We start from the raw sequence: 25,437 nt of genomic DNA, 5'->3' as shown, positions 1-25,437 counted from the left end.
TACAGATCAGGAAACTGAGGAAAATAGGGTTAAGTCACTTGTCCAGGGTCACATGGCTAGTAGGGGTCTGAGACTAGATTTGAACTCAGGAAGATGAGTCTTCCTGACTCCAGGCCTGGCACTCCATCCACTGTACCAACTAGCTGCCCGTGAGACTGCACCATCATCCTAAAAGCATTTTTGAGAGTCTCCCCCTCCCCCATCACATAGGTGTTTATTGTCCAACAAGGATGGAGGACCCTTGTCACAAACACAACACCACACACCATGACAGAAGAATAATAATTATTATAATAGCAATATTTTACATCTAGGTTCACACCTACCTGCCTGAAGCATCTACAAACTACATATTTACAGTATATATAAGTAGGGTGGTGGTCTTCCACCCCAGCCCCTCAAAGCCCTCTGGGTTGAGGGGCAAGTCTGTGCTGGCGACCCACTCCTCCAGGCCAGCCTGCTGGGAAGGAGAGAGGTGGTGGGGGCAGAGGGGGCAGAGTGGAGGTTGCAGAACTTTCTGCACCTCCCCAGGGACCCTCCCTCCCACACAAATAACTCGATGGGTATTATCATTCCAGATATCAGCAAGTGCCTGTCCTAAGCCAGAAGGATGACCTGGGAGGGAAGGTGGATGTGCAAATGGGGGATGAAGCAGGGGGACTTTGGTGGCCTCCCTGGTTCTTGTTTGTCCTATATTGTCTCCTGGAGGCTGGTGAAGATGGGGCATTACATACACATGGGATGCATGCGCACACAGATGCGGGAGCTCATGCTGTGCCCCAGAGAGCGTGCCCACGATGGCATGCACAGCCAGCCAGGGGCACAGTCCTGGGCCTGGCCCCATGCAGTAGCAGGTGGAAAGAAGCAGCCCAGGCCCTGCCTGGGGAAGGGGAGGGGAGGCCGGCGGGGAGTCAGAGGGCAGGGGAGGCCGAGGAGTCTTCTGGGTCCCCGTGGGCAGGGGCAGGAGGCTCAGTCTGTGGTGGGTGGGTCTGTGGAGCCACCCCATGGGGTTGTTTCTCAGGCAGGCTCGGCTCTCGGGCTGGCAGCTGCAGGAATTCCGGGAGTACCAGGTCCTCTTTGCGAAGCAGCCCCCGTTGGTCGTCAGCTCTGCTGCTCTGGACCCTATTAAGCAGCTCCACCAAACCTGGTGAGGGCAAGGAAGAGGGACTCAGCTGGGCTGGCACAACACCACACCCCTTCCCCCCCAGCCTCCCTCCCTCTCCCCTGGCTCACTCCTCCCCGGCTGAGCTCAGATCAGCCCATACTGCTCCCCTGGGTGTTCTCTCCCCCACCACCCCCAGCCCCAGGCCCCTGCCCCCTTACTCCCTCTCAGAAAGGCCCAGGAAGCTCCTTCCCTGCCCCTGACCATCCCTAGAACCAAAGATGGCCTGGCACCTTCAATGTCACACGTGTGACGCTTCCCAGCGCTCCTGGGCCCCTCGGCCAGCGAGTTGGTGAGCAAGGAGGGAGGCTGTGATGTCTTTCCCTCAGTCTGGAGGGGGCCGCCCTGCAAGGACACTGAGTTAGTGCCTTCTGGGGGACGGGTCGGCTTCCTGGAGGAGGGAGAAGAACTAGGCCTGCCCCAGCCTTACCTGACTCTGACTAGGAGAGGTGGACTCAGTTCTTGTGATCTTCACGCCTGCAATAGACAAGTGGCTTTGTTTGGATCCACCACACTTTCCCCTGCCCAGTCCCACCTCCTCATGAATCCCAAGAGAGTAAGTCAGGGTTGACACTAATACTCTCCCCTATTCTGGTGGCAGTACAAGGGGAAGAGGAAGGAGCTTTGGGGCTCAGCTGTTCCTAGCCTCCTAAGGAAAGGGGTTTTTTTAATATGTCTGACCTTCCTCTCTCCAGATGCCAACCCCTCCTGTCCCATCTATAGAGCTGTTGACCTTGACTTCTATTTTCTCGTGCCCCCCCCTTTAAAATTTTTTGAACTAGAACTATGATTTCATTGGTGTAGGGAACTCCTCGAGGGGAAACTCTACCTACCAGTACAAACTGGTACCTGCTCTGCAATTTATATTATAGGGAGAGTTTCCAGGGATACTGAGACCTAAAGTGATTTACCCAGGAGCACACAGCCAGTATGTGAAATGGGAACTCAGATCTTCCTGACTCTAAGGCTGGCTCTCCTCACCACTACACTGCCTCTTACTTTACCTACATAGAAGATTTAGAGCTAGAAGAGACCTTCAAAACATCTAGTTCAATGTCTACATTTTATAGACGGAGAAACTGAGGCCCAGAGAGGGTAAGTGATAGACAAACAGAAAAACAGATAGCTAGATATAAAGATGGGTAGATAGAAGAACAGATATAGACAGACAGACAGACAGACAGACAGACAGACAGATAGATAGATAGATAGATAGATAGATAGATAGATAGATAGGTAGATAGGTAGGTAGGTAGATAGATAATATCAGAGCTAGGATTCAAACCCACATCTTTCAACTCCAAGTCTGGTGTTCTCTCTTAAAACTCATCAAATCAGATCCAGCGAGGGGGCACAGTGGATAAAGCACTGGACTTGAAGTCAGTAAGACGTGGATTCAAATGTAGCTTCAGATAACTTACTGTGTAACCTTGGGCAAGTCACTTGTAACCTCTGCCTGCCTCGCTTTTCTGTAAAATGAGGATAATAACACCTACGTCTCAGGGTTGTTGTGAGGATAAAATCAGATAATGGGCTTGGCAAACCTTAAAGTGCTATCTGAATGCTGGCTCTTATTACTTTGCCTTGCTTCCCGCAAAAGAGCTTGCTTAGGGCAGGCAGACAATAAATAATGGGCATTGGGGGATCAAATTTAATTTAAGGATCCCCTACCGCATGCAGGGCCCTGTGCCAGACTTTGCTGTGAGAGATAAAGAGATGAACAAGATATAACCCTTCCCCCCAAGGAGCTCATAGTCTAATAGAGAAGATAGAATATTACAGATTGAATTTTTTGTTGTTGTTCAGTCATTTTTAAAATACTAAAGAGTTAATGGAAGTGTTTTGCATGACTACACATCTAAAACCTGTATCGAGATGCTTGCCTTTTCAATGAGGGTGGGTGGGGAGGAAGGAAGGGAGAAAATTTGTAACCTAAAGTTTTAAAAACACGTGTTAAAAAAATAACAGAATAAAAAAATAAAAGAAACAAAATACTAGAGAGTTAAATAACAATTCAAGATTTAACAGCTAACTGTTAAATAATGACAAAAGAGTTAATAGGTAATAGCTCAAGATGGCCCTAGAGGAGATGGGAGGCCACACCTGATTGAGGGCCAGATGAGTGGGGCAGTCAGTAAGTGCCACATTTAGTCATTTTTCAGTCGTCTGACTCTTTGTGACCCCCCTTTTGTTGCGGGGAGGGGCTCTGGCAAAGATATTGGAATGGTTTGCCATTTCCTTCTCCAGTTCATTTTACAGATGAGGAAACTGAGGCAAAAAGTGTTAATTGACTTGCCCTGCATCACACAGCTACTAAGAGTCTGAGGCTACATTTGAACTCAGGTCTTCCTGACTCCAGCCCTGGCACTCTATCCACTGCACCACCTAGTTGCAAATGCCATAGAAGGGTCAAAGTAAAGGCTGCTTTGAGACATAGCCTGGCACCAAAGAAAAAGCTTGAAGTCAGAAGGTCATCGATAAGAAGAAAGTTTCCATATGGACTAAAATCTTTATAGCAGGATGTATGGTGTTGGCAAAGAACCGGAATGAAGCAGATACTCATGGGTCAGGGCATGGCTGAACCAGGTGTGGTACATGGATGTCATGGAATATGATTATGCTGTAAGACATGATGGATGTGATGAATACAGAGAAGTTTGGACAGATGGACATGAACGGATGCAGAGCAAAGTAAGCAGAGCCCAGAAAACAACATACACAATAAATACAGCAGTGTGAATGGAAAGAACAGCCACACACACATACACACACACACACACACACACACACACACACACACTCACACACACACACGAATGTCGCAAAATTACAAAGAGCAAAGATGCCCCAAAGAAGAGATGTCCCCACTCCTTTGGAGAGTTAGAAGATCCACAGATGTGCACTGCACATATTTTCAGACTTTTTTGCTGTATTGACTGGTTTTTCTGATTTTTTTTTCTTCTTCCTCTTTTTATTTCCCCTTAAAAAAATATTCTTTGTTGCATGAGCTGGCTCTCTGGAAGGAAAAGGAGAGGGGTACTGGGAGACATTTTGGTAAGGTTAAAAAAAAAGATATAAAGAAGAATAATTTAATTTTAAAAAGTGCTTAGTCATGAAGAATGGGTTTGAATCCTGCCTCCGACATTTACTGAGTGTCTGACACAGACCAAATTGCTGAATCTCTCTGAGACAGCTTCCTTGCGTGTAAAGGGAGAACAATAATAACTGTGGCCCTCTCCACCTCACTACTGGAGAAAAGTGCTTTGTAAACCTTAGGGGTTTGGGGGAATGGGAGCCGGTGTTATTTAGGGTGGAGTGTGTATATGTTCATGTGTAGGTGTGTTCACATGTATATATATTCATGTGTGTATATGGTCATGTGTATATGTGTATGGCAGTGTGTATGTGTAATATGTTCATGTGTATGTGTATTGTGGGGGAGCATTTTAGGCCTACACTTCCTCATCTCTGCTTCTTCATCTCCACATAATTCTCTCTATCATTCCTTTGCTTTTCATCCTTTCTCATGCTTTTCATCCATTCTCTCTCTCTCTCTCTCTCTCTCTCTCTCTCTCAGCAATTGGGGTTAAGTGACTTGTGCAGAGTAACACGGCTAATGAATGTTATGTGTCTGATGTTGGATTTGAACTCAGAACCTCCTGACTCCAGGGCAGGTACTCTATCCACTGAACCACCTAGCTGCCCCATTTCATCCATTCTTAAAAAGAAAAATTGTCTTTAGCTTTGTCTCCAAGGTTAATTTCTTTAGGTGTGCACTACATCCCATTCCTCTTGTCTTCTGAGGTATCACTCCCCCACTTATCCATCCCTGTCTTCTCCGGTCTTTTCTTATCTTCTTTCCTTTGTAAACTCTACAGAAAGTCCCCCTTTGACCCCGCTACCTCTTCTAGCCACCATCTTATTTTTTCTTCTTCTTTTCACCATCAAACATCTCAAATGAGGCATCTACAACCACTACCTCCCCTTGCTCAGCATTATGCTTATCATGGTGCCTAGCACACAGTAGGAGCTTAATAAATGTTTATTGACTGCCTGACTGCCTTCCTGACCTAGTCCCTCCTTAAGCACCTCAAAACTGGCTTCCATTCCCACTATTCCACTGACGCTACTCTTTGAGGTCTTGCCAAACCCACTGGTCTTTTCTCAATCTTTAACCTCTGTCTTCTCTGTGGTCCTTCCTGCTAGAAACTCAGTTCCTTTGGCTTCCATGGTACTGCACTTCCTCGGTCCTTCTCCTATCCTTCTGCTTGTTTTTTCCTTTTTTCCTTTTTTCCTTTGTTATGTCTTTTTGTACCTGCTGGCCCCTCACTGTGGGCATTCTTCAGAGCTCAGTCCTGCTGGCCCAATGACCTTCTCTTTCTCTGCCTTCTACCCTTGTGAACTGACCTCATATCGTGACTGCTACCACTATCTCTGTTATGATGACTCTTAGGTGAACAAGGGACTTGGAGACAATGCTATATAAGGTTCAGGTGAAAGGACAGAGGATGCTGCTGAGCATCTGGAATAGAAGCCTTCATGGGTACATAGTCTGTCCAGTTGCGTCCAACTCTCTGTGACCCCATTCTGGGTTTTCTTGGCAAAGATACTGGAGTGGTTTGCCATGTCCTTCTCCAGGTCATTTTACAGATGAGGAAACCACGGCAAACAGGGGTAAGTGACTTGCCCAGGGTCATACAGCTAGTAAGTATCTGAGGTCAGATTTGAACTCAGGAAGATGAGTCTTTCTGACTGTAGGCCTGGAGCCCTATCCACTGCACCACCTAGCTGCCCTTAGGGATGCAGTCACTATCTTCAAACATTTGAAAAGATACATAGTGAAAGGGGGCTTCGAGTTGCTTTAATTGACCCCAGAATGTAGAAATAGAAACAATGGGAAGAAAACTTTCTTATGACTAAAGCTGCCTAAAAATAAAGTGCTTTTCCATGGGAGAAGCCAGAAAGCCCCTAGAGATAGTGAGTTCACCATGCCTGGGGGAATAGATTTGTTGGAATGTTGCAGAGAGGATTCCTGGTCAGGTATGAGTTAGACCAGGTATTCCCTGGTTCTGAGATCTTCTGATGCCTATTTTCTATAATGTCCAACTTTGTATCCTGGCATTCAAGGCCTTCCACCTTCTAGTCCCAACCCACCTTTGCAATCTTTCCCCCCCTGCTCAGAATGTCCTTCCTCCCCCCTCCTTCAAACCTTCCTCAACAATTTCAGCTTGCATAGATCAGAGTTTTGGTGCTAGAAAGGATCTTAAAGTTATGTAGTTCAAGCTTCTCATTTTACAGATGAGGAAACAGGCAGAGTAAGATGAAGTATGACCCATTGGCTGTCACACAGTGACTTAAATGGCAAAGCCAACACTTGAACCCGGCTCCAAGTCTAGCATTCTTCCCATAGTGTAAGCTGCCTCTAGGGGTGGAGCTCCTTTTCTTCAATACCCCATCCTTGGCACTGACCCTATGTAGCTGGCCCTGTAACAAGGCCTTGAGTGACACAGGCACTTAATAATGTAAACTTTTTGTGTTGAATTGAACAGATTTAGATGGAATTCTGTTCATGCCCTGCTGGTGTCTCCCATTTCTTCTGTATTCCCTCTGGAACCAGCATGGGGCTTGGGAAGATAATCTGAGTGACACAACCTTGGGGGTGCAGAGCCTGTGGGCCCCTGTACCTGGAAGAGTGTCCAAGACGAGTCTCTGGGCGGATACAGAGCTCACAAGCTTCTCCAGATCTAGAGTCCGCTTCTCACCTGACTGTAGGGGCACAGGGTCAGGGGTTGGGAGAGATCAGGGCTCCCTCTGGGGCTCAGCTCAAGTGCCGCCTCCTACAGGGGATCTTCCTGAATGCCCACAGGTGCCAGAGCCCTCCCACCCCCACCCCTTGTCAGAAGTTGCCTGTATTTTTTTTTTCAATCTAGACCTGTGATTTAATCACCTACCTGGAGGGAGGGGAGAGTGTTGTGAGAATCAAACGAGATGATATTTGTAAAGTATTAGAATAGTGCCTGGCACATAGTAGGTGCTTAATAATTGCTTGCTCCCTCCTCCCTTCCCTAATCACCAGAGGGAACTCTCTCTGCCAATACAGACCTGAAACTTTTGTAGTTTATAGCTTAAAAGAGTTTCCCTGAGGGTTTAAGTGGTTTGTCCAGAGTTATACAGCCAATATGTCAGAGATGGGACATGCAATCAGGCCATCCAGCCTCTGAAGCTGGCTTTCTGGCCAGTCTGGCCTGTCTGCTTGGGTTTCACTTTGTGCAGCTTTTGTATTCACTCATTTCAGCACCAGTTATGTGCCCTGCTCCCTTTATGATGTAGGTTTCTGAAGGGCAGGGACTGCTTTGAGGTTTTTTTATCTCTTTATCCCTAGTGCCAGGCACATAGGGGGCACAGTAAGTATATGCCTATTGAACTAAACCTCCTCCCTCTTCTGCCCAGATTTTCTCCCTTAGTGTCCCCCCACGCCCCTTCTCTCTCAGCCTCTCACCACCCCTTCCCCACCCTCTCCCCTGAAGCCCTTGTCTTGTCTGGCCACAGAATCCTTACTCCTCCCTCCCTGCTCCGGGGGCCCAGGAAGGATGGGGTGAGATGCCCTAGGTGAGGGCTGAGCCAATGTAAGCACGGGTACGTGTGAATGTGTGTGGACTGTTAGGGGTGGGTGTGACCTCACCAGATGTACTGATATCTGCTGCAGGCTCAGGCCATGCTTTCCCAGGATGGGGAGCAGGGCTTCCTTCAGGCGCTTGGAAGATTTGCTTGTGATCCTGACCACTTTGCTCAGAGCTGTGATCTCCAACCTAGAGGACAGAATGTCACAGCTGGAAGGGACCTCGGAGGCCTTCTCCTCCAGACTCCTTCTTTGATGAAGGAGGAAACTGAGACCCAGAAAGGGTTGTCCCAGGTCATAGCTAGTCAATAGCAGGGCCAGGCCTTGAATTCAGTTGTTCTGCTCTTCAGGAGAATGGGAAAGGGCTTGTCTCTCTGTCTCTCTTATCTCTCTGCCTCCCCCACTCCCCCAATCTTTCTGGATCTGTTTCTGTCTCTGCCTCTGTCTCTCTCCACCCCATCCCCATACACACATATAATCCTTACCCTCAACCTGCCCCTTCAAACCCAAAGATCTATAGCCTCTAGTCTGGTCTGGCAGAGCAAGGGGAAGAGATGGAGGCCCTTGGGCTCCACCTGCATGGGAGAAAGGAAGGGCACTCACTCAAAGTTGATTCTGTTCTCCAGCTTCACCTCCTGGTCAGCCAGCACTGTGCAGTCCTGGTCCAGGACCAAGGCCTTCTGTGGACACAGTCACAGGGGCTCAGTAAAGACACTGGAGGCCTCCTCTCCAGGCCTTGGGAAACCCAAAGGAAGAATCCCTCCCCCCCATACACACACACACACACGCGCACACACACATACACACACACACACACACACACACACACCAAATTCCAAGAATAACTGCTAAAAGGCCAGAGGGCTTGGCAAAACCTAAAATTCTGGTGTCAGGGTCTGATATTGTGAACCCTTTGATACTTTCCAGGACAGATAGTCTAGGCTCTGAGCCCTGAGACATGGAGGGAAGGAGTTAGTGTTAGGAATAAGGAGAACAGAGACAAGGTTAGGTGGGGTGAGAGACAATGATGAAGGTCAGCATTATTTCCACTCAGCCCTCAAGTCTTACGGCTTCTTCACGTCTGCCTCTCCCACAATCCCACCTCTTCCATGCCTACGATCACCCCTTTAGTCTTCCTTCATCTAGTCCCCCCATCACCTAATGCCCCCATTCATCTTCCCACCACCCATCTGGCATTCGGCCTAGTTGGCCTTGTATTGTCAATTATGCCTTTTGTCATTGCCTTGTCTGTGACCCGCGATAGATTATAAAGTCCTGGAAGGCAGGCATGGTGTTGTGCCAGTGGCTAACTCTTATGATCACAGAATGTTGGAGCTGGAAGACCCCCTCAGACATCACCTTGTTCAGTCCTTCCCTTTTATAGATGGACAAGCTGAGGCTGAGGGAGGGAAAGGCATGTGCCCAGGGTCACACTTACACACACAGTAAGAAAGAGACAGATCCAAGACCTCACATATCCTGACTTTCAGGCTAGGGCTCTTAATTTCTACCCAGACAAGATCAGTGGCAGGGGCATGACTAGGGATCAGGTCAGGGTTAAAGGCAGAGTTAGGATTAGGATTGTGCTTTTTTTCGGGGGGGGGGAGTCAGGTGTTCAGATTGATATTTAGAGCTCAGTTCCTACCTGTTCGTTGCCCACCAGGTAAACCTTGATGTCAGGCAGGGACAGGCCTCGCTTCTCACAGATGCTGGCCAGCATAGAGCGGATGGTTAAGCCAGGGCGGACGAGAGCCAAGGATGCCGTGCCATCTGGCAGATATACGCAGCAGTAACGTCCAACCCGACTCTCACCTTCACCCTCAGTGCCCCCCAGGCTCTTCCGGTGACTCTGAGTCTAGGTGGATGACAAAAACACACACATGCACAGACATGCACAGATGCTCTGTGAACGAGTGTGGGGAAAGTGCATGGGAATATACCCTAGAGAGGAGAGGATCTGTTTACTGAGGGGAACAGATGGGTGAAATCACTGGGGAAGGGGAGGTCTTATAAATGACTGGGGTAGAGAGCCAGGGCAGGGAACTTGGAGGAGAAAGCTACAGGCCCCAGGTTGTTGGGGTTGGGGCGAGTGGGAGGAGAGAGACCCTCACCTCAGATTTGCTACTGACAAATGCCAGGAAACCAAGGTCAAGGCTGGCGGAAGAGTTGAGGGAGCCTTGGGACTCTCGGCGAAGGGCCGGGTTCCCATTGGTGATGCCTAACTCTGAGGGGAAGAGAAAAATGGTCTTTAAGTGAGACCCCTTTCCCAGGTTGCCCCCTCACATGCAGATAGCAACCCATCCACTCTTGCCCATCCTGTGGTATTCTTGTCCATGCTCAGAATTACTCATCTGTAATTCTTGAGTAATTACAGAATTACTCAAGAAAACACACACATATACACAAACACACATATACGTGCCAGCATACACATATGCACACACATACATATGTATACAAACATGCATGCATACATACACACAAACATGTCTGTATCTTGGAACCAGACCTTGGAATCCCTCAGAGGTGATTTTTTTTTCCAGGCAATTGTGATTAAGTGGCTTGCCCAGTGTCACACAGCTAGTAAATATCTAAGGCTGATTTTGAGCTCAGGTCCTCCTGACCTTAGGCCAGTGCTTTACCTACTACACCACCTAGCTGCCCCTCAGATGTGACATCTGAGAGAACCTAAGAGCCATGCTGAGGTCTTATAGGACGCAGAGTGGGAAAGATTATTTAATGCCGGACTCTTGCCAGCTGGAGGCCTTCCTTAATTTCTCCAGAGTATTGGGCGCTTGCTTTATGGTGAACTTGTGGGAGAGCATGGACAAGAATACCACAGTATGGGCAAGAGTGGATGGGTTGCTATCTCTTGTAACAGGGGATTGTCCCCCATCGGTGCATCCATCTGAGTGCTGGGTGCTCTGGCTAACAGCCTGGGCTCTGGCCCTGTGATGACTTGGCCCAGGGTTCTGGCGGGCCCTACCCAGCTTTGAGCACCAGCTGCACAGGGGCCTGTGTCATCCTCTGAGGACCACTTCAGTAAGGATCACAGATGGGGAACAGAACTTCCCAGAACCATCTACCAGAGCCCAGTGAGGCAAACATCTCTGTCTGTAGAGGGATTCGAAGTTGCGGTAGTTAGCATTTCCATAGCACCCTAAGGTTTACAAAGCACTTTGCAAATATCATCTTGTCTGATTCTCACAACAACCATGGGAGATAGGTGCTATTATTATTCCTTGTTTGTAGATGAGGAAACTGGGGCAGCAGAGGTTAAGTGAGTGGCCCAGGGTCACACAGCTAGTAAGCGCTTGAGGCCAGCTTTGAATACTGGCTAACTCCAGGTGCAGCACAGATCTTCTGTTTATAGAAACTCAGAAAGCTGGGGCTAGAAGAGCCCTTTAAAACCACCCTTCCACCATACCACCCTGCTTCCCCATACATTGTCCCCTCCCCCAGGCTTTCCTTTGCTCACCCCTTCGGAAGGACTTCCTGGGCCCCCGGCCCCCAAAAGCCTCAGTATTTGGCTGCTGGCCCAGCTCCTCCACTCCCAAGGGCAGCGACTTCCCAGGCTTCAGCTTTGGCTTCTGGGGGGAGAGCCTGGTATTCAGGACCCTGTCCCCTCCAACCCATTCCCAACTGCCCAGCTCCTGTCCAGAGGGTTGGGGGGACTAGGCAGGGCCCAACCCTGCCTGTTTTTCCAGGCTGGCCCACCCTAACCCTCAGAGCTGGGGCTGGAGGTTGGTGCATATCTGTGCCCTCAGGAAGAAACATGATGCCTGAAAAGCAGACTGAACTGGAATGTTTTCAGCTGCATGTGTGTGTGTGTGTGTGTGTGTGTGTGTGTGTGTGTGTGTGTGTGAGAGAGAGAGAGAGAGAGAGAGAGAGAGAGAGAGAGAGAGAGAGCGAGAGTCAGATCAGGGCTCAGCTCTGGGCATACGGATGGCAATGGGAATTCATTCTCAGCACCCAGACCCTCCCTCCCCACGTGGGCACCTTCCGAAATGTGGCATTGGGGCTGCCGGGGTCCGAGGTGCCTGGCTCACACAGGGGCCTCCCTTCTGCTTCTGCCAGGAGACACTCCCGGTACATGGGACTCTTGACAAATCGAGCATAGCTGTCAAACTTCATGAGGTTGAAGATCTGAGGGAAGGAGGGAAAGAACAAAGAGGAGCAGTGTAAAGGGAGGAGAACAAGAGAGGGGGGGAGGGGGAGGGCACAGCATGGGATCCAAGGCTTGGAGGCAACTTAGGGATTATCGAGTGCAGAGATTCTCAACCTGGGGGTCCACAGACCCCCAACAGGCCAAGGGAGCCCGAGAACCCTTGGGGAAAGGCTGGTTCCATTGATAGTGCCCAGCTCTGGGATCATCCAGTCCAGGGCTTCTTAATCTGGGATTTATGGACCCCTACAAAGTCTATGGATAGATTTCCAAGGTCAGTGAAATTGGATGGGAAAAAAATTACATCTTTATTTTCACTAACCTCTAAATGAAATTTGGCCTTTCCTTTAATTATTTAAAAACATTATTCTAAGAGGTGCATAGGTTTCACTAGACCACCATGATGCACACAAAAAAGTGTAGAACTCCTACTCTGGTCCAACCCTCTCATGTTACAGAAAAGGGAAACAGAGGCCCCCCAAAAGAGAGCTTTCTTGTTTGGGATCCCAAAGCGGACTAGGGAAAAGGAGGAGAGGGAAGATAAAGAGCTGAAGGAGAGAGGGAAAGGGAGGGAGCCATCAGCCTTCCCCATAGCCAGGCCCATACCTGCAGCTGCTGGACCCGGAACATGTCAGGGTTGGGGGTGGCCAGCACCTCCTCCCCAAGCCAGGCCTGCCGGTCAATATTCACAGGGCTCAGAGCCTGACTAGACAGGAACTCTTCATAGATGCATCGAGCTTCCTGAGTCAACTGGAGTGGGAGAGTAGAGATGGCAGGGCCGTTCCCAGGAGCAACCTACCATCCCTGCACCTCCATCCTCCTCTGCCTCCATCTGGCCCCTTGCCCCTCTCCCTCCACTCCTAGTCCCCCAGCCCCCCAGCGTCCAACCTGTTGGGTGTCACTGGCTGGAATCTGCTGGAATTGCTCACAGGCTTTCCAGAAGGACAGATTTTCCGCACTGAACTCCTTCTTCAAGAACTCCTAGAAACAAAGACAGGGACTGAGATAAAGGAACAGAAAGATAGAGAAAGAGAAGTGGCCACCACAGCCACACCCCTGCTCAGTTGCCCCAGCCCTGGCACTTACCGTGAAGTAGGCAAGACCCAGCGGATCCTGCAGCAGCCTCTCGAAAGATAATGCCCAGCTGGCCACGGGCTGTTCCTCAGAGGTGAAGGGACTGCTGGGGCCACTGGGCAGGCTGTGGACACTGAGGGTGCTTCCCCGGCCCTCCCCAGCTCCCTCTGGCCCCACTACACTGCTCAGCTCTGGGGGGATGGAGGAGGAGGGGAGAGAAACATATCAACTGCATGATGCATTGAGCCCGGAAGCCCCACATCATATGTGCATGCATTCATTCAATAAACATTTATTATTCCCTACCTCCCCCAGCCAGACCTCTAATTTCCCCTTCAGCCATGCCCCTAATTCTACACACACACACACACACACACACACACACACACACACACACACACACACTCCACCACCCCCACCCCACACACAATAAGACCCTCACACAGAATCAATGCTCCTGGAGGAAAGTGAGACACAAGGCATGCTGTTCTGTCCTCCCTAACCCAAACATGGGATCTAGGCCCCTCCTCTTGATCCTTTAACCAGGATCCAGGCTGGGTCCCTTCCTCCAACTCACCTCCATCAGAGACAGCCAGGACCTGCAAGAGAGAAGAGGGAAGAAGCTGGAGAAAGGTCCAGGCTAGGAGAGATGGGTAGAATTTGTCCCTACTTCTAGAACTTCAGATTAGCCAGTGTTTGTTGTCACTGTTCAGTTGTGTCTGACTCCTTGTGACCCCATCTGGGATTTTCTTGGCAGACATACTGGAGTGGTTTGCCATTTCCTTCTCCAGCTCATTTTACAGATGAGGAAACTGAGGCAAACAGGGTTAAATGACTTGCCCAGGATCCCATAGCTAATATGTGTCTGAGCCACATTTGAACTCAGGTTGTCCTGACTCCAGGGGTGGTGCTCTATCCACTACACCACTATCGACTACGCCCATTTAGCCAGTACAGCCAGGTTACAAAATCACTGAATGCCTGGTCATTGATGAGAGAAGTGGGGAATGGATGGGGAGAGATGGAAGTGGATATGGGGACACACTTGGCTCATCTTGTCCTTCCTTGACCTCTCTGTAGCATCTGACATTGATATTCATCCAAATGCACCCTCTCCTGTCTTCAGCTACACTCAAGTTCCAGGAATCCCTAAATTCTTGAGTGGAAGACAAATTAGATGGATCTCAGGATAACTTCCCCACCCACAGTGACTTCTCTCAGCCACACCTACATCCTGTTGAAAAAGCCCAAAGCTCATAGCAACTGTCTCTTGTTCTGACCTTTCCCTAATCTCAGACCTGACCATTGTGGTCTCCCATTAACCTCTTCCACCCCCACTCTACTCACAAGACTCAAGACTTTAGTTCAAAAAAAAAGGCTCCTCACTACCAAAAGTTTGGGGATCCCTGCACCCCACTGTCTTGACTTTCTTCCTATCTGTCTATTCCTGTGTCTCACTCACTGGCTTCCATTCTTCTTGACCTCTAATCTTGGGTCTTTCCTCTGGCCTCTGGATGTCAACTGTTAGCTGGAGCACTCCTCAGATCTTTCCCCTTATCTCCAGCCCCTCTCCTGAGATCCAGTCCCAAAATTCCATCTTCCTATTGGATCTCCCCGCCTGAATGGACATCTCCCCAGCACAGCCAGTTTAAAATGTCTACCATTATAACGTGTAGATGAAAGAGTACTAGATCGGAATCGGAGAACCAGCCTTTGAATCTCAGGTCTGACCCTTACTGGCCATGAGATCCTGAGCAAAGCACATAACTCTCTGAGCCTCATTTTCTCTTTTGTTAAATGGTGATAAAAATACTATTAAATGATACATAAATGAATATAGCAGGCACCACATGTCTCCCAGGGTAGTTGTGAGGAAAGTCCATTGTAAACATTAAAGCACTTTGAAATGTGATGTGTTTCTTTGGTTTTTTGCTTTTAAACCATAGACTGTGATTACATTGTTATAGAGGATCCCAGATGAGAAACTCCCTCTACCAATACCAAATTAATATTTGTCAAATTGAACTGGATAAAAATTGGGATAAGGTGGAGATGAGGAAAGTAGAAGGTAGCAGTGTAGATGGGTAGGAAGGAGGGATGGGCACAAAGATTATAAAAGGAACATAATGAATTATCAAGCCCACTGTTCCACTGACTTTGAACTTCCCAAGTCATCTTCCCTTAAAGATGCATTCCCAACAATATACTTGTCCCTACATCTCCAAGACCTCAGGAGCTGCCTTCTATGGCCTCCTGTTGTAGGGGAAGTGAGGGCTGAAGAGACCTTCCTCTACCCTGCCCAGTGGGAGGAGAAATGTGCACAGAGAGAAAGGGGAAGGAAGAGTCAGTAGAGACATTGAGGTTGGAAGGTTTGTGGCTTCAGGACCCTTCTCCCACTCTTACCCCACCTCCATACACAACTGGGCCTCAGTTTCTCCATATTCACAAGCAGAGAATGATAATTCTTTCCTTTCTGAGGTAAGCTCTACAAGAATCCTGGATCCCTAGGGCATAGATAGCAAACTGGTAGTGACAATTTTTTGGAGTGAAACTCTCAGTGATAACCTATAGATGCTTTCTAAGGGGCTCCACTGCCTCTTGATTGTAGTCTAAAATCATTAACTGGCATTTAAGGTCCTCCCCAGTCTGACCTTTACTACCTCATACATATCCAGAAACTCCCTGCTGATGCTTATAGACTCCCTGGATGCCTGACCCAGGAAACGCCAGCGCCGACTCCATCTTGGCACCATTCTATCATATGAGGTTGAGGCAGTGGAAAGAGTGAGAGGGCCTGAGTTCAAATCCCAACTCTTCTATTTATTCTCTATGGAATCTTAGACAAGTCATTTGATCTCTCTGGGCCTCAGTTTCCTTATTTATAAAATGAATGAGTTGGGCTAGATTAATTCCAATGTGCCCTCTGGCTTCCAATCTAGGATCCTATGACCCTTTCAAACATCCTTGGAGTGTGCAACTTTGAACAAGGTAGGGAGTGGAGATTGACAGGGATAAATGTCAGTGATCACTGGGACATACAGGAAAGTCCCAATGTGCCTAGAAAAAGAAGCTGTGACCTTGGACTCTGAGGGAATTGCAGCCTCACCCCTAAAGCACGCAGGTGCTGGACGTGGCAGGACTTGGATTGTGGAGCCATCTCTGTGGATCTGGGACTGAGGCTCTGTATGTTGGGAAGAGTGACAGTGACTACCTCTGTGGGCTGTGACTCTGGGACTGTCATCTTGAGATGATGTCTGTGAGCCTGTCACTCTGGGTCTGTGACTGGGAGGCTATCTTTAGGAAACTGTTTCCTAAGTAACAAGTTTGGTTTTAGACACCACTGACATTCAGGGTAGCATGAGGACAAATTGAAAAGATAAAATCTCCTCATTTTGGAAATGAGGCTGAAAGGGTCAGAGAAGAGCTATAAAATCATGAAGGAGATCGCAGCATCAGCACTAGAAACAACCTAACAGATAGATCATCCAATACCCACATTTTAAGCAGCAATTAATAAGCATGATTTAAGCAGTCAGGCAATAAATTTTAATTAAGCACCTACTATGTGCTACACACCATGCTAAGAACTGGGTAAACAAAGAAAGGTAAAATACAGCTCCTTGAGTCAAGGAGCTCACATTCCAGTGGGAGAGACAACATGCAAATAACTACGTACAAACAAACCACGTACAGGATAAGTTGGAAATGATCAACAGAGGGAAAGCACTAGAACAAAGAGGGATTGAGGAAGACTTCCTTTGGAGCTGGGATTGAAGCCAAGAGGCTGAGATGAGGAGGGAGAGTCCCTACCATGTGCTGGGTGCTAGGGATATGAAGATAAAAATGAAATGGTCCCTGCCCTCAAGAACCCTACATTCAATCATGGAAAATGAAATGTACACATTTGTATATGAATACATAAAAAGATATACAAATTAAATATTATTGCCAAGTGGTACTAACAGTTTAGGGAGCTGGGAAGGCTTCACGTAGGAGGTGGCTCTGGGACTTAGCTTTGAAGAAAGCTATGGGATTCTAAGAGGTAAAAGTCAAGAGAAATTTAAGAAATGGCGGACAGCCAGTAGCAAGGTATACAGAAGGGAGGCGGAATTTGTTAAGTGAAAGACAAGAAAGACAGGCCCGAAGAGTGCGTTGTGTAATAAGCCTGGAAAGATAGGCTGGAGCCAGCTTGGAAAGGTCTTTGAATGAAGAGCAGAGAAGCTTGCATTTGATAGCAGAGCTTCTGGAGTTAACTGAGCAAGGAGAGGGACAAGGCCAGACCGATGGTGGAGGAATAGCATTTTGACTGCTGTGTGGAGGATGGATAGGAATGCAGAGAGACTTGAGGCTGGGAGAACAATTAGGAAGCTACTGCAGTAACTCGGACAAGAGACAATGAAGGCATGAACTAGGGAGGTGGTGGTGCAAGTGGAGAGGAGGGGAGATCTGTGAGTGATGTTGTCATGTTAGAAGCAGCAAGATTTGGCAGCTGACTGGATATGCGGAGTGGGGGGAGGTGAGTAGTAGTAGAAAATGGATGGGTGTTTGGGGGAGAGATAACAGTTCTGTCTTGGATGTGTTGAATGAGAGAGGTTTACCACAGACATCTGGTTTGGGATGTCCAATAGATTACCCCCATTTTAGAGCCGAGGAAACTGAGGCCAAGAGAGATGAGTGACTTACCCAGGGTCACACAGCTATTAAGTATCTGAGGTCAGATTTGAACTCAGGTCTTCCTGATACCAGGTTCAGTGCTCTACCCCTCTGCACCACCTACTGCCTTTTATGAGAGATGATGAGGTTGCTACATGAGAACTATAGAGAGAAGAGGACCCGGGACACAATTTTGAGTTACACCCACACTTATGGCCCAGGACATTCATGATGATCCCACAGAGGGACTGAAACAGAGCAGTCAGACAGGTAGGAAGAGAACCAGGAGGGAGTAAGGTCATAAAAACCCAGAGCGGAGAGTGTGTCCAGGAGATGGGGACTGATGGTGTCAAACCCAACAAAGGTCATGAAAGATGAGCAATGAGGAAAGGCCACTGGATTTGGCAAGTAAGAGCTCAATGATAACTTTGGAGGGAGCACTTTCAGTTAAGTAATGACGTTGGAAGTCAGATTGGAGGGAGCACTTTCAGTTAAGTAATGACGTTGGAAGTCAGATTGCAAAGGATGGAGAAGTCAGTGATGGGAGGGGGATTCAAACAGATTATAGGCAGCTTTTTCTAGGCATTTGGCTGTGAAAGGGAGAGGGGACATGGGACGAGGGCTTGCAAGGATGGAGAGGTCAAGTGAGGGCCATTTTACCCATGCAGAAAAGGAGGCCCAGAGAGAGGAAGTAAGTTGCCCAATGTTACACAGTAGATTTAAGTGCCAGACAACATGACTAATGTAGAAATACATTTAATATGATTGTACATGCATAGCCTATATCAGATTGCATGCTGTCTTGGGGAGGGGGGAAGGGAGGGAGGGGAAAAGTTTAGAACTCAAAATCTTAAAAAAGTGAATGTTGAAAACTAAAAATAAGCAAAATAATGTTTAAAAAATTTAAGTGACAGAGCCAGGACACAAACCTAGGTCCTCTGATTTTGAATTTAGAGATCTTTCCACTGGATCACATTGGCTCCTTATGTAAAAAGCGAAAGATGACAACTTTGCTTATAGCAAATCCAAGTCATTAAGGCACTGCCTGCACCTTCTCCACCCTGACCCTCGGAACCTTGAGAAAAGCAAGTTCAAGATGAATGAAAGTCTGTTGTAGTTTACCTGTTAGTAAACTCATGTAACTTCTTATTCCCAGACTAATAGGGTACAGCAGGAAAAGAGAGGGGCATCTAAGTAGCACAGCGGGTAAAGTGCCAGGCCTGGAGTTGGGAAGACTCATCTTCCCAAGTTCAAATCTGGCCTTAGGCACTTACTAGCTGTGTGACCCTGGGCAAGTCCCTGAACCCTGTTTGCCTCAGTTTCCTCATCTGTAAAATGAGCTGGAGAAGGAAATGGCAAAGCTCTCCTACATCTCTCCCAAGAAAACCCCAAGTGGGGTCACAGTCAGACACAACTGAACAACAATGACTCTGGGCAAGTCATTTAACTCTATTTGCCTCAGTTTCCTCATCTGTAAAATGAGCTGGAGAAGGAAATGGCAAACCTCTCCTACTTCTCTGCCAAGAAAACCTCAAATGGGATCATGAAGAGTCAAACATGACTGAAATAACTGAACCACAAGAAGAAGAACAAGAAAAGAGACAGGTTCAAGACAGATGTTGGTAAATTCATGGACAGCAGGCACAGAATCAGTCACTAAGAAGGAATGGAATGCTAGGAAGAATTGCCAGGGCTCCCCCAAACCACTCCTGCGTGACCCCATCAGAAACATAATCTTGGGCTGCAGGGACCATGCAGTTGACCCCAGAGGGCCCCATCACTATTACTATGAATGACTTTAGGCCCGGGGCCTCAGTTTCCTCTCGTGTAAGATAGGAAGGTCACCCTTCCCTGCCCAATGCAGCCTTTGTAGTGTGCAGAGGCAGGGCCAGCCAGGATCAGCATCCTCTGGGAGCCCAAGGAGGGGGAAGGTGGCACCAGGAAAACTCTTTGCCATGACTTTTTTAAAAAGACACATGGGAAGCTAGAAAAACCCACAGGGCTCTTAAGCATTTATTTTTCATAAGTGTTGGACTAGAGGTTCACATTTCTGGACAGACAATAGCAGACCTGCTGTTTTAAAGAGGTAGCAAAACTGCATTTAAACTCTTTTGGGGATGGAAGCTTGGAAATCCTGCCCAGAGTACAAATATGTATTGAGCTAGCTTTGGTCACACACATAGTCCGCATGAACTGTGCAATATGTGTGAAAGTTGGGCATGTGTGGAGGACATACAGTGTTTAATAATGATGACAGCTAGAATTAACGAGGTACTTTAGGGTTTGCAAAGTGCTTCACATGCATTATCTTGTTTGATCACCACAGCAACCCTGTGAGGTAAATGTTATGATTCTCCCCATTTCACAGATGGGTGGGATGGTTGGTTGCTGTCCCTTGTTCTTGAAGAGAACCAAACTGACATCATTATGTTAGAGTTAAGTTACAAAGCGTCCGACTGTGATTGATGAGACCAATACGAGCTCAGAATGTTCTACCACAGGTCAGGCACAAATAGTCCATATGAACAATTGGGGTGGGGCAGCTAGGTGGCGCAGTGGATAGATCACCAGCCCTGAAGTCAGGAGGACCTGAGTTCAAATTCGGCCTCAGACCAAACACTTGACACTTACTAGCTGTGTGACCCTAGGCAAGTCACTTAACCCCAATTGCCTAAAAAGTTTAAAAAAAAGAAAAAAAACAATTGGGGTGGATTCTCTAAATTTGCAGATGGGTAAAAGGAGACTGACAGAGGTTAAATGACTTGTCCAGGGTGCCATAGCGAGTAGGTATCTGAGGCAGGATTCAAACTCAGGTCTTCCTGACTCCTGTGCCAGCACTCTATCATCTGAGCCCCCTAATTGCTTCTGGGCTTAAGAACTGTGAAGTATACACAGGGTGTGTAATGTATAGGTTATACAGCATACCTTAGGCATGCAAGATATGTCTAGTGTCCTCAGCGGAGGGTGGGGAAGCGTGCATTGTATATGACACAGACAACTTTTGGTAGTGGTGTATTGTGTGCAGAATGTCCAGATTATACAGGCTTGAGCAGTGATCAGGTGCACGTTATGAGGTGCACATCGGTAGGTTGTGGCATGTGTACAAGGTGTTCAGTGCATTTGGTGTGTGGGGGTTGTGCCGTGCATACAGGTGTAGAATACGTGTGTCTGTACTGGGTGCAGTGGGAGGGCAGGGTGTGTTACGTAGCATCCCCCCTTTGTGCAGAGGGCATGGGTCACGTATGCAGGGTATACGATCTGTGTGCAGCTTGAGAGAGCCATGCGGCCTAGACAAGGCATAAAGTACAGCGCGGTGAGAGCAGGAAAGGAAGCGGCACCAGTTCTGGCAGGACTCTTCTCGGGGTAGAGAGACGTGCTATGTATGATGTGGTAGCTTTTCTTTGGGCTGCAACTACACAGTTGTTTTGAGGAGCTGTGGCTTAAAAGGGGTGAACCAGGGCTCCCCAGAGCCCAGGGAGGGAGTTCCAGGGTATGTGGAGAGAGATGTGTTAAAGAGGTCTTCCTCACTTTGCAAGAGGATGCCCTGCCACAGAGGAAGTCCCCACCCGTGTCAAGAAGTCACCTGCCCCTCTCTGAAGGCCACTCTCACACCTTCCAGGTCCCAGCCCCTTCTCTAATCCTGTCCCCAAACTAAAAGACCTTAGAGGAGACTTAATGGTTTCCTTTCCCTTGAGTCCATGCTTATTCAAATAGTCTGATTGCCTGGACCCTAAAGCTATGGACCCAAGTGACTCCCTGATGAGACCTGTGCCCTGATTCTGGGTAGGGAGGGACATTGCCTCAGCATCCTTTCTCCTACACATCTCAAGCTGAAAGGCCCAAGAAGTGGAGGACATTCAAAAGGCCTAGGGAGCAGGGGCAGAGGCCGGGACTAGGACACGGATGGGGCAAGGATGGAGGGAGGGATGTGACAGCAGCAGAGAGAGCCTAGGACCGGGATTATGAGATAGGAGGACCAGAGGATCTTAGGATCATAGATTTAGAGCTAGAAGGGACCTGTGAGATTGTCTATTACAAACAAGGAAACTGAGGCATAGAGCAGTTAAGTAACCTGCCCAAGTCATACAGAAGCGGCAGAGGAAAGGAGAGAGGAAGTTCATTTTCTGGCCTCCGCCCTCCACGTAGTACTTGGTAGGACAGGCAGTGTTGGAGTCCAGATCTCGGCATGGCCATCTACTAGCTGGGTGACCTTGGGTAAGTCATTGCTCTCTTTGGACCACACTTCCTTCACCTATAAAATAAGGGGATTGGGTGCTGTCGGGAGTTGGCTGGTAAATGTTTAACAACTGCTGTGGGGGCTGGGTGTGAGGACACATTTTAAAGTTTAATCTGCATTATTATCATTGTATACATCACTTTCTCAGTCTAGACAATCAACAAGACAATAAATCAAGTCCTGATTTGGGCCATTTGCCAATTTAGGAGGTGGAGATGTTCACAATGAACATTTAACAATTGGCTCTCCCCAGCCCTCCAGCAGTACCTGGGTGCTCCCTGATTTAAGGCCCCTTCCTTCTAGCCCTGACATCCTGTGTTCTGAGTTCTAAGGCCCCTTCCTTCTAGCCCTGACATTCTATGCTCTGAGTTCTAAGGCCCCTTCCTTCTAGCCCTGACATTCTATGCTCTGAGTTCTAAGGCCCCTCCTTTGTAGGCCTGACATCCTATGCTCTGAATTCTAAGGCCCCTCCTTTCTAGCCCAGCCATCCTGTGTTCTGTGTTCTAAGGCCCCTCCCTTCTAGCCCTGCCATCCTGTGTTCTGTGTTCTAAGGCCCCTTCCTTCTAGCCCTGACATTCTGTGCTCTGAGCTCTAAGGCCCCTTCCTTCTAGCCCTGCCATCCTGTGTTCTGTGTTCTAAGGCCCCTTCCAGTCCAGCCCTTCTTTGGCTCTAATGCTCACCTGGACCTCACCCTGAGTAACAAGCTGGTTCACTTTATTCTTAAACATATCCATGCATCCACAGCCTCCCCAGGTAAGCTCTCAACCTCTGCCAGGCAAGGATGATTCTCCCCTTCTCTCTTCTCTCCCCAAGCCCCCAAGCAAAGGGTGGGCTACCGGAGTCCTCGCTGACTTCCTTGACTCATCCTGCTTGCTGGGATGTGCCAGGCACTGCCCCAGCTGCCAGCTCCCATCCCTACTGTTACACCAGGTGCTGACATTCTGCAGGAACAAATCTCTCTGAACCCAGAGCATTCTGCTTCTTCTGAGTGTTGGATGGCTGTTGCGGGGCGGGGGGAAGGGATGCTCGGCTTCATTAGGGAATTTTGAAAGTTTGGTTAGAAGTTGGGGAAGGATAGAGATGGGTTCAGTTAGGTTTTGGAGGTATAGTACCAGTACTCTCTGTCACATTCCAACCCCTTCCCCCACCCCCCCAACATGTCACTCAGGGAGCCCTCCTACAATATCTAACTCAGAAGTTTCTCCCCACACCTAACCTAGAATGGGGAGAGAAGAGAACAGGGATGAAAGGTTAGGGCTAGAGTCTAGGCTGCAGCTCCTCAGAAAGGATTCAGAATCAGGGGCAGGGGGTCAGGACAGGGCTCACTAGGCTGTTCTCTATCTAAGGGGCTGGAGGCTGGTGGGGGAGGACACATAGCTCCTTCCTTCTTCATCCCAAGTATGGGCCTCAGGAGCTGAGATTCCTGCTGGTTGGAGCTGATTTAGGGGCCAAACAATGGGGTCAAGGTGGAGGGGGTTGTGTGGGAGTTGGGAGTATGAAGAATGGGCAGCTCTGTTCCCAACTGAGTAATGCCAGGTTTGAGAGGTCTCCTTCCTTCCTACAGAGGAATCAGGGCAGATGATGAGAAACTGGCCCAGGAGACTAATTCCACTCTCGAGTCAATCATTTGAGTGATCCTCTGGAACAGATTTCCCAGTTCCTGTCTCTGCTCCTGCTGATTCTTTTTAGCCCCATTTGGCAGATGGAAAAATCGAGGCCAGGAATGAGATGAGGCCAGATGGAGGAGAAAGAATAGCTGAAGGCATCATCCAGGCATAGGCACCGGGGCTGTCGTGAAATGTTCCTGCTAATGGGACATTGTGTCTATGACCCACCTCCTGGTGAAGCTAGGAATAGAGGAAGGAGCTGCACCAACCCCCCCACCCCCAGCTAGGCCTGTGGACAGCCCCTTCTGCCTCTTCTCTTGTCCTCTACCTTGGCTGCCCCAGACTTACAGAGCTACTCCCCCCCATGCTCTACAAACACATCTCTCATAGCTGCCTGTCTTTAGGACATTGTCCCTAGAGAATCCTCAGTCTAGACCTGGAAAGGACCGAGAGCCCATCGAGTCCAGACCTCTCATTTTACAGATGTGCAAACTGAGGGGCAGCTAGGCAGCACAGTGGACAGAGCACCAGGCCTGGAGTCAGGAAAGACTCGACTCCCTGAGTTCAAATCTGTCTGCAGACACTTACTGGCTGTGTGACCCCGGGCAAGCCATTTTACCCTGTTTGCCTCAGTTTCCTCATCTATAAAATGAACTGGAGAAAGAAATGGCAAACCACTCCAGTCTTTTTGCCAAGAAAACCCCAAATGTGATCACAAATAGTCACACGTGACTGAAAATGATTGAAAAACAATAACAACAATTGAGGCCTGGGGAAATTCAATGACTTGACCAAAGTCGCATGGTTAAGTATCAGAGATGGGATTTGAACCCAGGCCTCTGACTGCAGAACCAGTGGTCTTTTCATTCTTGGTAGCTTTGAATTTGTAAAATCATGGCAAGCAGAGCTAGAAGGAAGATTAGAGATTACCCAAAAAGGATCAAGTGAGTTAACTTATGTAAAGGCCTTTGCAAACCTCAAAGAAATGTTTGTAATTATTATTATTAATCCAACCCTACCCCCAAATTCCTACATTTTACAGATGAGTAAACTGAGCGCAATGACTAATTGAAGGTCACACAGGTAACCAGTAGCAGAATAGTGACTTAACTCCTGACACCTAACTCTATGCTTAGATCATTGAGTCTAATTGTCCCATTCCACAAAGGAAGAAACTGAGGCCCAGAGATATTTAGATGACAAAGTTGGTAAGCAGCAGAAGCAGATTTAAACCCATCTCTTGACTTCACTGCTATTGCTCACCAATCTGGTCCAATAGAATCCAACCTAACAAGCATTTATTAGTCACCTCCTACATTTGAGGTATGGGCTTTTTGGTGCTGGATATACAGACACGAAACTTCCTACGATATACCATGCTAAGCAGTCTTAGCACATTTGCATGAGTTCATCCCACCCAGCCCCAACCCTGGAGGATCAATGGAGCAGGACAGAGACAAAAGTCACTGCACGGAGTTCATGGGACCCACGAGAAGACCCAGGAAGGAAGCAGTTAGTTTAGGACGGTGACCTGTCAGGGTTCTCAGACTTCTGTTCTCTCCCAAGCCCTTCCTTGTCTTCCTTCTAGGAGCCTTGAGAGAGGAGAGGGAGGAGGTACCTTCCCTCTGGTGCTACGGTGAGGTGGGTGGGGGGCACCAGGGCTCCTGGTGCGCATGGCAGCCAGGCAGGCAGCTCCCGATAACAAAGGGGGAGGAGAGGAATGAACATCAGGTATCAGAGCAACAAGATGGCATCTTGGGCATTTAGGCAGGGTGGCATTTGAGGTGAGGGTACAGCAGTGTTGTGAGGGTAACAAGATAACACTTTAAGGGGTGTTCAGGGGACAGGGAGGCATCCTGGATGGTGCCCTAACCTATGATTATAATACTGAAGGGCACTCCCACTCAGGGAGGTAAAGCC

The 25,437-nt window shown here is 48.4% G+C and overlaps 1 protein-coding gene across 1 annotated transcript in view; it reads right to left on the bottom strand.

Annotated features, from left to right (window-relative positions):
- Positions 1-268: 268 nt before the first annotated feature.
- Positions 269-25,437, bottom strand: part of RGS14 (regulator of G protein signaling 14) — a 25,768-nt gene continuing 599 nt past the window's right edge. The window contains exons 2-15 of the mRNA XM_020998833.2: positions 13,598-13,619; positions 13,033-13,211; positions 12,835-12,927; positions 12,553-12,696; positions 11,781-11,927; positions 11,260-11,371; positions 9,893-10,005; positions 9,427-9,636; positions 8,385-8,461; positions 7,845-7,971; positions 6,847-6,928; positions 1,593-1,639; positions 1,396-1,507; positions 269-1,144 (exon numbers count right to left, since the gene is read on the bottom strand). Of these exons, the coding sequence (XP_020854492.1) occupies positions 912-1,144; positions 1,396-1,507; positions 1,593-1,639; positions 6,847-6,928; positions 7,845-7,971; positions 8,385-8,461; positions 9,427-9,636; positions 9,893-10,005; positions 11,260-11,371; positions 11,781-11,927; positions 12,553-12,696; positions 12,835-12,927; positions 13,033-13,211; positions 13,598-13,619 (1,698 nt within the window). The 3' untranslated portion in view covers positions 269-911. The remainder of the gene's footprint in view (positions 1,145-1,395; positions 1,508-1,592; positions 1,640-6,846; positions 6,929-7,844; positions 7,972-8,384; positions 8,462-9,426; positions 9,637-9,892; positions 10,006-11,259; positions 11,372-11,780; positions 11,928-12,552; positions 12,697-12,834; positions 12,928-13,032; positions 13,212-13,597; positions 13,620-25,437) is intronic.

This window comes from Phascolarctos cinereus, unplaced genomic scaffold (assembly GCF_003287225.1).
Source record: "Phascolarctos cinereus isolate Bilbo 61053 unplaced genomic scaffold, phaCin_HiC Scaffold_2;HRSCAF=192, whole genome shotgun sequence".
Lineage (NCBI taxonomy): Eukaryota > Metazoa > Chordata > Mammalia > Diprotodontia > Phascolarctidae > Phascolarctos > Phascolarctos cinereus.
Note: the sequence above shows the minus strand (reverse complement) of the source record. Positions and strands in the feature narration are given on the sequence as shown.